The sequence below is a fragment of the Hesperophylax consimilis genome, chromosome 11 (assembly GCF_061612785.1).
Source record: "Hesperophylax consimilis isolate HC1 chromosome 11, BYU_Hcon_1.0, whole genome shotgun sequence".
Lineage (NCBI taxonomy): Eukaryota > Metazoa > Arthropoda > Insecta > Trichoptera > Limnephilidae > Hesperophylax > Hesperophylax consimilis.
The window spans coordinates 5,953,167-5,966,074 of NC_142846.1; the positions used below are offsets into that span (position 1 = coordinate 5,953,167).

Consider the following 12,908-nt stretch of genomic DNA (forward strand, 5'->3'; position numbering starts at 1 on the left):
TTATTCTTCCGATGGTAAAAATTGTTCAAGCAATCCGGACAAAAATCGTTGACTCAATTGCAATAAATCGAAGCGAGTTACATAATGGCCCTTCCGAACTGTTTTACCTACAAATCGAAAATTGAACCAGAAAAACTGAAAAGTAATGTTGACTCAACAACCTTTTTCTTCGATGATAAAGTTCTAATCTTTTCTGAATTTGTCACTTACTCTGTCAAATTAATGTTCATTCATAAGCTTAATCTATTATTTGACTCCCATGGCCATCCCTTTATATTTTTTTTAATGAAAGAACATTTTTATTTATTTTAGATGTCGTACGTTTTCCAATGTTGTACGCTTTAAAAGCACACAAAATTATTATTTTCGATGTGTTTCTGTGTACGCTGACCTGACACAAAAGTCCAATTATCTTAATTAGTGGAATATATGGAATGGAAATAAAATTAAGTTTACCAACCATCGATATCCTTTGTAGTAGCAATCTAGTTTTAAAGTTATCCTCGTATTTTTCTTTTCTTTCTTATGACTTGAATGGCAACGGCAGAATATATAAAAAAAAATATTTTTCACATTTATTATTAAAAAAAGGACAATAATACCCAATTTTCTAAATACAACATCCCAGTGGAAAATATTTAAAATTACAAGATTCGGTGATGTAACCACTGGAAAAAAAATCGATGTTTTTATCTCAATATTATAGTAGATATTTTTTTATAGTTATAGACGAGGCTTTTTTGCAGTAACATTAATTTATCACAAGATAAACATTAAAACTGCTTTTATGTATTTATTTATTTACGACATAATTGGCATGTATAATTGTAAGTGATCCAATTTTTTGTATTTTATTTAATCATTGGTACAGAGTAACAATGGTATGGCAAGTACCTACATGGTATTGATTTATAAAAAACGTTTGGTTACAAAACATAATAAATGAAACACGTGTATATATATATTTAGGAAAAGCATTTTTTGAAAAAAAAATAGGGATTTTTTGGAAAGATTTTATGGTGATAAAATATAATAATTCTCTGCAAAATTCTAAAAATGTTATTGTCTCTGTAATAAATAAATTACATTATTACTTACCCCATTGATGTATTAGAATTACTTATAATATCGTTGTGAAACGGTAACCGTTCATAATCACACAGACTGTACTAACAGAATGCTAAATCATGCAATTTAATTATTCAGGAACTTATTTTACTTTATCGAGAAGGAAGGATCCTAAAATATTGTATTGGGATTAAAACGCAAAATCTCTTGTTGGCTAGTCTCTCAAAAATTTTTAATAACAATTGGTACCTAACTCTTTTTTCAATATTGAAATAATGTCGATTAATAATAGATTGACATCGGTTCGTAAAAATTATTATATTATTGGAAAAGTCTTTTGAAAAATAGGTAGGTATATTAAAGCCTTTAAATGTGTTACTTTAATAGCATAGCACAACATTTTACATTTACTTAAAATGTCCAAGTGAGGCAAAATCATTTTTACCATTGCCATTTTTTTAAGCTTCGATTTAAATTCTGGTAGAGTTAAAACTTTTTTTTTAAATATTTTTACGTCGTCAAATTAAAAGTTTTATCGCAATGTTGCACGATTTTCATTCAGGTAGCATTGGTAACTTACAAATTTAAAAATAATATTTTTTTCGTTCCAATAGAATTAGACATATTATATCGAATAAGTATCGATAATTCGAATAGTACAACGTCCCATCCCTAGTAACGCTATTCCATAGATAAAAATATCTGTGGATTGGACTTTATAAACGTCAAAAAGGTCGAAAGTAGCAATTAGCAATTCTGCAGTTGTTATCAGGTGCGGATTGCGGGAATGCCAGTGTTCCGATCGAGTGTTATTATTTCTGAATGAATCACGTCTAAAAATTAATATATTCTCGTTTATTCTTAATAATTGATCATCCTTCAAAATGTCTGACGACGAGAGGAGCTCTGCCGACTGGGTTTTCTACAAGGATCGACCGGAATGGAGCGACCTTACTCCCGTGTCGCAGGACGATGGACCTAATCCTGTCGTGGCCATAGCCTATTCAGAGAAATGTAAGCAATCGCACATTTAATCCATAATATTCCTGTTATTAGTTGTCAATATCATAACTGTATACAATATAATATAACTGTATGTCATGTCGCTTCAAAAGTGACAAATTTTTTAACAATATGACGTTCATTTTCGTGTAATTCTGCGTAATATTTACTCACACTGACGCGTAACGTGATATTGAATTTGTTTAACATTCTTTAGATTTATTATTCAGAATGTGTTCGATTACTTCCTACAATATTCCTAATGATAGTGTCAGTTTCGTTACTGTAAAAGTGTAACTTTGTTAAGGCACTCTAGTAAGCGTTCAAAGATGGTTTGAAAGGGAGATACGTAAATACGATTGTTATAGGCAGCGCGCTAATATTAAAAAACGATAATAATCGAGCAAAAATTGTGAAAATATTTAATAAAACATGACTCGTTTGAAATAGAATAGAGTAAAAATTTCTCCGCAAATGCTTTAGTTACTGTGATTTTTCATGCCTATAACATATTAAATAACAGAACAAAACATGTTTTTAATAATTTTTGTTGCTTTCTTTGCGATTTTTTTCTATCGAGGAAATTTCGGGTGAAATGCAGATCACGCCAAACTCTGGGAATTGAATAAAAATGCACTTTCTAGATGAGAAAAGTGTGTAGAAACTCATTAAAAAAAGAATTAAGGCGCGGAAGAATAAATTGAGGGAGATACAGCCGATCATAGTTTAATAAAATTGCACTTCGCGATCTGAGGGTAATATTCGGTTTATGGGAGTATAACCGAAATTGAACTTGATTTAGACTAATTTAGGGCTGGGGAATCCGAATCTGAAAGAATTAGGTGGGGGTCGGCACTATTAACTGAGTTATAGGGTTTTGAAACTTCGTACGCGATACATAGGAACCATGTTTTATTTATCAATTATGACTTAAAAAAATCAAATTAACAACTATGTATTTAGTTTTGAAATTTCAGTAGTGTCAACCAAAAAAAGAAAAGTTTTGCCATATAATAATAATATTTTTTTACAAAATAGGTTAGGTGTTTAGTTTGGGTTAGAGTAGGCAGAAGAACATGGGAAAAAGGTATTAGAATTAAATCACAAACCAGTCTATACAAACCTAGCGTAGCCCACAAACTACTTGAAAACTGGGATAAAACTCTAAAGGGGATGCGAGTGGGCGTTATTAAAGGGTCATTTTTTTGTTATAGAAAATCACAGTTAGGTTAGGTTATATATATACATAAATTAAGTATTTACAAGATTTTAAATAATAAACTACCAATCTGGCAAATGATATTTAATTTTCAGAATTTTCCATGCATTGATATTATTATATGGCAACACTTTTTATTTTTTGGAAGGCACTACTGAAATTTCAAAAGTATTAAAAGTTTTTAATTTGATTTTCGTGACAAAATATGGCGGCGGACTGTCCGAATATGGTGATAATATCAGATCGCGAAGTGCAATTTATTAAACTTTGATCGGCTGTATCTCCCTCAATTTATTCTTCCGCGCCTTAATTCTTTTTTTAATGAATTTCTACACACTTTTTTCATCTAGAAAGTGCATTTTTATTCAATTCCCAGAGTTTGGCGTGATCTGCATTCCTCCCGAAATTTCATTTAATTAACATTTTGGCATAAAAAATGTACAGATATTATCTTCAAAAATAACATTTTTATTTTTGGAACTTAAAGAGTTAACAAGAAACTTGTTATGGATCCGTAGAAATTGGGTGGAGGCTTAAGGTGACCAAATTTTAAGCACAATTTTTTTTGTATTTACGCAAGGCTAAATATATATATATATATATATATACAGGGTGTATCGGCACGTACCCGACAAACTTTAACCAGCTATTCCTTAGCATATTTGGAGTAAAAATCTTATGTGCACTTTGCTGTCCGGTAACGTTTTTTTTAATAAAAAAATTATTATTCATATTTTCACCACATGTCACCACTGTTTTACCCTTTGACAAAGTTTGAAAACCCATCTGGCAAATATTTTATTCGAATTCCGTTGAATAATGCACGTGTGTACCTATATTGGCGCACGTTTACAGTCACAACGAAATAGCACGGCACCATTCGTTTCATTTTTAACTATTATTATTTAGTGTGTGCGAAAGAGCGAATACGCTTTTTGACATACTTGCTTATAACAGCTGTTGAACACGAAACGCAATTCCAATGACAGTGATGTAGTGTAGAAATTTTAAATTTTTTTGTTTTTAATTGAAAAAAAAATGCTACCGGACAGCAAAGTGCCCATAACATTTTTTACTCCAAATGTGCTAAGGAATAGCTGGTTAAAGTTTGTCGGGTTAGTGCCGATACACCCTGTATATATTAATATCCTATTGGCATTTGTTTTTTCAGGGGGGGTTTAGCGTGCACCATGCGCTTTTTTTTTACTAATCAAAATGTAGGCAAAAAACGACCGCACCTCCCTTCAATTTATATCGAATCTAAGATTATTTTTCGTTTGAATTCAGACCTGCCTATTTCGTACGAAAAATCCTATAATCCTATTGAATAGATATTCTAATTTATGATCATGTTCTTCGTTCATATATGTAATATATCTCAACACTACCTTGCTAATTCCTAGATAAGAGAATGCGCATCTAGTCGCCCTTTTGTGAACTAATCGAGGAATATGAACAATCCCTCTTCATTCCTAAATAATTAAACATGAGATTATTTATTTTATATTATTACATCATATAAATAAAAATGTAAAAGTTATTACATCATAACATCATATCATCACCCCCCATACACACAAGCTCTGCTTATTTATGGGGGTACATCAAATACTTATATTATATTATGTAATTAATAACTGTACTATATTGTATAATGTAATTCGTGTATCTTTTTTTACTAATAAAAAAAAATATATATATATATATGTATATAAATAAAAATGTATGATTCCATTGTGTAATGCTAACGGCCATAATATGTGCTATTGATTCATTGCCCAGAATTCTAGAATGGACGGTAATAATTGTTCCAAATTAAGTCAGTCAACATCTTCAATTTATGTATCACTAAATAAATACAAAAGATTATTGCTGGGAAAGTTCAGTTATGTATAAAAAGAAGGAAAAAAATTATATAATTTTAATGTTTCTATGTAAAAGCCCCTAATACGGGCGTTAATAATTAAATAACATTGAAGAAGATGATAATACTAATAAATCTTTTCGAAACATTGAATAGGACAAGATACAGACAAATAAAAAGATAACAGTCACAACTAGCAATCAAACCCAGAATCTCTCTTCTACCCGGACAGGCGTCTTAAACATCATATTTGTCCATTTCATATTTCAAAAGGTAACAGTCACAACTAGGAATCAAACCAAGGATCTCTTGTCTTACCGGGACAGGCGTCTTAAACATCATATTTCAAAAGATAACAGTCACAACTAGGAATCAAGCTCAAGATCTCTCGTCTTACCGGGACAGGCGTCTTAAACATCATATATTTGTCCATGTCATATTTCAAAAGATAACAGTCACAACTAGGAATCAAACTCAATATCTCTCGTCTTACCGGGACAGGCGTCTTAAACATCATATTTGTCCATGTCATATTTCAAAAGATAACAGTCACAACTAGGAATCAAACTCAATATCTCTCGTCTTACCGGGACAGGCGTCTTAAATATCATATTTGTCCATGTCATATTTCAAAAGATAACAGTCACAACTAGGAATCAAACTCAATATCTCTCGTCTTACCGGGACAGGCATCTTAAACATCATATTTGTCCATGTCATATTTCAAAAGATAACAGTCACAACTAGGAATCAAACTCAATATCTCTCGTCTTACCGGGACAGGCGTCTTAAACATCATATTTGTCCATGTCATATTTCAAAAGATAACAGTCACAACTAGGAATCAAACTCAATATCTCTCGTCTTACCGGGACAGGCGTCTTAAACATCATATTTGTCCATGTCATATTTCAAAAGATAACAGTCACAACTAGGAATCAAACTCAATATCTCTCGTCTTACCGGGACAGGCGTCTTAAACATCATATTTGTCCATGTCATATTTCAAAAGATAACAGTCACAACTAGGAATCAAACTCAATATCTCTCGTCTTACCGGGACAGGCGTCTTAAACATCATATTTGTCCATGTCATATTTCAAAAGATAACAGTCACAACTAGGAATCAAACTCAATATCTCTCGTCTTACCGGGACAGGCGTCTTAAACATCATATTTGTCCATGTCATATTTCAAAAGATAACAGTCACAACCAGGAATCAAACCCAGCATCTCTTGTCTTACCGGAACAGGCGTCTTAAACATGATATTTATTCATGTCATATTTCCAATTCAGAATTAACAATATCATCTTGCAACTAATTTTTCCCATATTTTTGGCATCTACCTTTTTTAAGTGATTACAAAGTTTCTAATGAAATTGGTTTGTAACCTAGATAGTGTCTCGGATAAACATATCCGATTTTTAATTATATGAGATACCTATTGCTTTGTTTAAAAGTCTAAATGAATATTCAGGAACAAGTTTTTCTTTAAAAACTTATTCCTAGTTGTGACCGTTATCTTTTTTTTTTAAATTTTCTTTGTCGTGTTATATCTTTTATTATCTTTATCTTCAACGATATATTACATTGATGGGTGACCTTCAAAATAAGTTAAAAGAAAAAGTTGTTCCTAAATAAATAACTAACTAACCATAACGCCGATAGACCGCCAAACAACTTGGTCTTTGCACACACTGCTTGCTTCATTCACATTTGTTTTTCTGGCTCTTGACATTTTGGTTTACTTGGTCATGCCATGTCTTCCTCGGTCATCCCTGAATTCTTCTACAATTCGCTTTTACATCATATTTTCTCCTTACACTCCTTTCTTTGTTCTTTCGCTCTACATGTCCAAACTATCCAAGTTCCCTTTCTTAATCTTGCTGTATTAGGCTTACATCAGCCTTGTATTCTTTTTGTAACTGTATATATGATCGTTTACTCACATTGAATAATATGGTTGACATTGATTGTGGTTATGTTTTTTCAGTCAAAGATGTCTACGATTACTTCAGGGCCGTTCTGAAGAACAAAGAGAAATCAATGCGAGCCCTCGAGCTCACAAAAGACGCCCTTGATCTCAATCCCGCCAATTACACAGTCTGGCAATACAGGTTCTTATAAGTTTTTACTATTTATTGCTCATATTAACAAAAACTGGATTTTTTTAATGAATCATCGGTCTAATAATACATATTGTAAGGTCACAAAACCAATATCACGGCGAAAAGTACAAAAAAGTGAAGTAAAAAATATCAGTATTGTTATTTTGTTTCAAAGAGATGATAAAGTTCCGCATTATGAAAAACCTGACTATATTTGATTTCCTCGTACTGCCATCATTTTATCAATTTTTGGTGGCAATTACACGCACAGACATGTAAGCATTTCTCTGAAATCGGATGATTACAGCAGTTAATATTCTAAATAAATGTCGGTCCTACCTGATCGGCATTTGGCTCGGTTAGTAGAGTTGTCGACTCCAGTTCCTGGGAAGCAAGGTCCAATCCTCAATCAAGCCAAAAAAATATGGTTTTAAAAATAGATGTATTATATTGGTAAAAAAAAAAACTTTTGTATAATTTAAACAATTCATCAAATTTCAACCTTCATTTTCAAGTTCTGTGAAAGATTTTTTCTAGTTCTGTTTTTATTTGAGTTCTTTCAAGCAACTAGCCTATAATGATATAATAATAGAACTTGAATAGGACTTTCACAGAACCCGAAAATGAATGTTGAAATTTGATGAACTGTTAGCAGCTGTTTCGACGTTCAAAGTAATTTCAAATTATATTAAGCCACACATTAAGACAACTATATGAATGCAGTTACTTCTAGCCCTCTTTTTTATAATAATTCTTGCAAATGATCTGACGTTTGTATAATATTTTTTAGACGAGAATTACTGCAATCCCTGGACGTAGACCTTCAAGATGAGTTGAATTATTTACAGCACGTCATAGAATCCAACCCTAAAAATTACCAGGTAATTAAATACATCGTTTTATTTAACCAACATCATGTCATTTGACCGCAGAAGTCGGAGTTGCGTATTGTAACCATTAACAACACGCAACTCTGCCTTTGTACACACTTAATGCTATGTTAACCCCTAAAGTAATTTTGGGAGATATTTCTCCAAGTCATCAAATACCCTTGGAGTCTTTTGTGAGATGTTTCCCCTAGCCTTATATAGACTCATAAAATCAACTCATTTTTAATGTAATGTGTCAATTGTAGTTTAATCGATAAAATCCATCGGTGAGCGTCTTCAAAAACTTTAACTCAGTTTTCATTCAAAATGTAATAAATAAACTAAAATCTAAAAGAGTCTTTCTTCTGCCTTCAAAACCAGTATTTTATTTTGAAATACGTTCAAAAACTGTGAATCGAATGTATTCCAAAAATGTTTCCAGCTCTCCATCATTTTGACAGTTCACTGAAGAGAAATACATTGCAAAACATCAGAGACTCCAAAGGTTAATACTCTGTCTGCTGTCAATCCGACTCTTGACATAACCCAAATAGCATATTATGTTTTTCACCTTGTCGCAATTCCAACTGCTCCATATCTTCAAATCATTGCTGTATGGGTGCCCCAGTGGAAACGACCCAGAGGTAGGCCGAGGAAGAGGTGGATAGATTAGATGGAAGAAGATTGGAGTAGGTCGGAAAGACTAGAGATGAATGACGAGGGACCACAGCCAGAGGAGAGCATTTGTGGAGGAAGTCACATCCACCCTAGGATGTAACGCCTTGATGATGTTCCAAGCATCTCATTACATAGAAGAACTAAGCTCACAAACAGGCAGACTCGGATAGTGACTGTGTTTTATTGGATAGTGTTTTATACTATTTAGAGATTAGAGGTACCAATGTATTGTCACGATTACGAATTTACCAAAAGTTTATCAGGAAACGGCCTATAATCCCGTTTTTAATTCATTATTATCTGGGATGTTCCCAAACGTTCCAAACCATTCCCGAACATCCCACAACATTCCAGAATGTTCCTGGATGTTCTGGAATGTTGTGGAATGCTGTCAAATACCCTCAAATTTTCTGGACTGTTCTAGATATTTCTAGAGGGCGAAACTTCCAGCCCTTATATCTTCAAAAGCACAACCTTCAGGAAAAAACGGGAACCTTCTTCGTGGATGGGGAATAGAGGGCTACCACACTCCCTTGACCGTACCGGGACTCGTTTCTGAGTTTTAGTGGCACGCACGTCGCACATTGTACACTTACTTTTATAATATATATTGATTCTGTTTGCTGTTGTTTGTTTTCAGATCTGGCATCACAGACGAGTAATGGTAGAATGGATGAATGATGCCTCTCTGGAACTGAAGCTGACTGAGAATATTCTGGATCAGGATCCTAAGAACTACCACGCCTGGCAGCACAGACAATGGGTCATCAAAACTTTTGGGTAAGTTTCCAAATTTATTTAACCCTTAGACAAGCAAATTGACTAAATTTGTCATGTTTTGCTTTTGAAACACTGTTTTATTGACAAGCAGACACTGTTACATAGTTCCCAAAGTATTCTCTTGACATTAGCCCAGTTCTTTTAGTAAAAATCACCAGAGTTGTCTTTCAGCATGTATATGGCTATGACTCCTGGTTCCACTACATGTCTTCCTAGGTATTTGAGCCTTCTTCCCATCAAGGTAAGGAATTTACAGCGCAGAGTTTCTCTATTCTTTTCACATTTACTACAGCTATAGGTGCTTTCCTCAAGAGATACACTGATATAAGCACAGACATAGGAATTAATAGACGAGAAGATAATGGCGAGGGGTAAAATCAACTGTTGAAGAACGAAGGGGGTAAAGCTGACTGTGATTCGTCAATAAATCAATCTGACAGTAAATAGGCATCTCGCATTATAATATCAACATTTACTTCTTAAAAGTAAAATCTGCTTTCGAATGAATAGACATTTTTACATGGGAGCGCAAATTACTCGCCACGTTATGAACAAATTTGCGAAGTCCAAATTCGGCAAAAAATTTCTTCTATTTTCAGAGTCGAATATTTCGTTTAAGTATTTAGTTAAGACACTTTTATAAATGTTCATAATTTACTTCCGAGCATCCAACCAGCTTTGTGTTTCGCGTCCAGACGTTTCTCGATGTGATAGTATATGTTTCTACAACTGATCCATATTATACGATGTGAATATGCTTAAAATAAAGTAAAATAATGCTTATATATGGAATGTAATACGACAATTGGGTTTATTCTCTTTTTCACATCTATTTTTACAAGTTTTCATAGCACAAGTCAACATTTTGCCGTGTTATTTCGTAAAATGAACCGATGATGCCTCGACCATAGTTCGCACAAGAATGATGACGTCACGTTTTCAAATTTCACTTGAGGCCATACGCGAGCACAGCCGGCTCCAATGGAACCGGTATGGGGAGTGGGGATAATACACTTTTAATCACTTAGGGCAGGTCTACTAATATTCATATGTCTATGGATATAAGTGTGTTGGGGACGTGTGTGATGAAAGTTTTTAAATTACCAAATTTCTTTCTTGAACATATATCAATTTTATTGGCTATTTACTACATACATATCTGGTAAAGATCTTATTTGAATTGATGAAATCAGATTTATTTCAAATCGATTTAAATCACATTTCCAGGGTTTACCTATTCAGTTGTGTTTTCCACTTACACACACACGTTTACTTACCCAACAGTTGCTTTTATCTCCTGAGGTGGCTGTGTCATGTAACATGGCACAAGCTAATATTAATTTTTACTTTGTATTACCCGCAGATTATATGACAAAGAATTGGATTTTGTCGAAGACCTCTTGTCGGCAGACATCAGAAACAACTCGGCGTGGAACCAGCGTTTCTTCGTTGTCTCCAACACCACGGGTTTCACGGAAGCAGTCATCGAGTTGGAACTAGCGTACACAATCGAAAAGATTAAGTTTGTTAAGACAAACGAGAGCGCGTGGAACTACTTACGAGGCGTTCTCGCGTTTGACGAAAGGGGTCTCTGCAGAAACCCCGTCCTAACCGCATTCTGTGAAGATTTATACGCTAGCGGAAATCGGTCGCCGTTCCTGTTAGCAATGATAATCGATATCTGTGTGGAGGCTGTAGTTAAAGGGGGTGAAGATATTTTATACACTAGCATGCGAGGGACGGATCTCTGCAAAGAAATGGCCGAGAAATTCGATAAAATCAGAGCAAAATACTGGCAATACATGGCTAACAAGTTTGTGCCGAAAGAAAAGAAGGAAGATAAACCTTTCTTCTGCCAGATGCATCAGGGCATGGAAAAAGTCGTGGAGACTTCATAATGTTACCAAAATATATTGACTATTATTTTTTTCTCCAGATAACCTTGCTGGTTTGAGAATACGCAAGTCTATTTAAAAATTGACTATTTTTTGTAAATTAATATAACTGCTTATTTTTTTTTTATCATAATGAAGTCTAAATTATTGAAGGTGTTCCAGTTCATACCGTCTCCAAAGGAAAGCGTGAAGAAATGTAAATTGTGAAAAATAACGAGAATGTGTTAGTTGATAATCTCTAAATCATCAATGCCATTCAAACATAGATTAATTTATCACTTTTATACAATTCATTATTTTCTGTCTTTTTATTCATGCATATTTTCCGTGTTTTCTACTTAAATATGACATTACTTTAAAAAAACAACTTCTTCAAATTGAACACTTTCTATTGACGATGCGATATTGTGATACCATAGAAGCATTATCATTATAACATATTAAATGCAGAAAATCAAAACCACTAGTCTGAACATGAAGTAACAGACTTCAATTTGAAGCAGTTGTAATGGGTGTATATTTTAAATCTTCGCAAAATGTATTATTAATCTTTTATGAATTCGAACCTGTCGCATGAGATTGTAGAAAGTGCGCATTGTAAAAAAAGTTTATTGTATAATTTATTTTAATAAAATTCTATCTTATTACGCAATAATTTTATTAATCTATTTGGTACTTGTAGATTACGTACTTTCAGATTTTCACTTGTTTATTCTTTCACGCAAACAATTTTGTATATCTTCTCTGATGGCGGCAGTTCACTGATGACCGCCATAGTGCTGGTATCACAGCGGAGATTTTGCACAAAAACCTCATTTACATACAGCTGAAAACAAAAAAAAATGGATGACATTACTTCTCCCAACAATAATTTTTGTCATGTTCACACCATACAGAAGTCATCTCTAAAATGATATACATTATTCTTCTTACATTTTATATTGCGGAGGTAATTGAAATTCATAAAAATCCCATAAGTATCAATAAAGACGACGGTGTTTAGCTTAATAGTTCTTGGTATCCGATAATTGACGGCTACACCAAAACTAAACGCAAAAAACCATCTTAAATTTTAATGTATTACCAGCTCTTAGAGGTTTGGAGTTGGCGACACGGTATCACGCCTAAATACATAAGCACACTCTTCACCACAACCTTTACACATCTGCCCTGATGATGCACGCTGTATTGCTGTCCGAAACATTGGCTAAAGAAGGATGTAGCTAAGCACGGCATAATACTCCAAAAATAAATCAATGTATTACTTTTGGACGTAAAAATATCAAAGCATTATGTAATACTTTTTAATTTATTTACCTTGTATCCTTTAATGCCATCCAATTTAGGTATTTCGTACTTCACCATTATAGAAGTATCTGTCAATTCCTTTATTTCCATCAGGCCTAGTTCGTCAGTGTTGAGA

At 33.4% G+C, this 12,908-nt stretch overlaps 1 protein-coding gene across 1 annotated transcript; it reads left to right on the top strand.

Annotated features, from left to right (window-relative positions):
* Positions 1 to 1,781: 1,781 nt before the first annotated feature.
* Fnta (farnesyl transferase alpha) lies at positions 1,782 to 12,373 on the top strand. Its single transcript, XM_089636996.1, has 5 exons — positions 1,782 to 2,082; positions 7,149 to 7,272; positions 8,054 to 8,144; positions 9,451 to 9,590; positions 10,954 to 12,373. The coding sequence occupies exons 1-5, from the start codon at positions 1,953 to 1,955 to the stop codon at positions 11,486 to 11,488; spliced, it is 1,020 nt and encodes a 339-aa protein (XP_089493122.1). The 5' UTR covers positions 1,782 to 1,952; the 3' UTR covers positions 11,489 to 12,373.
* The last annotated feature ends 535 nt before the right edge of the window (positions 12,374 to 12,908 follow it).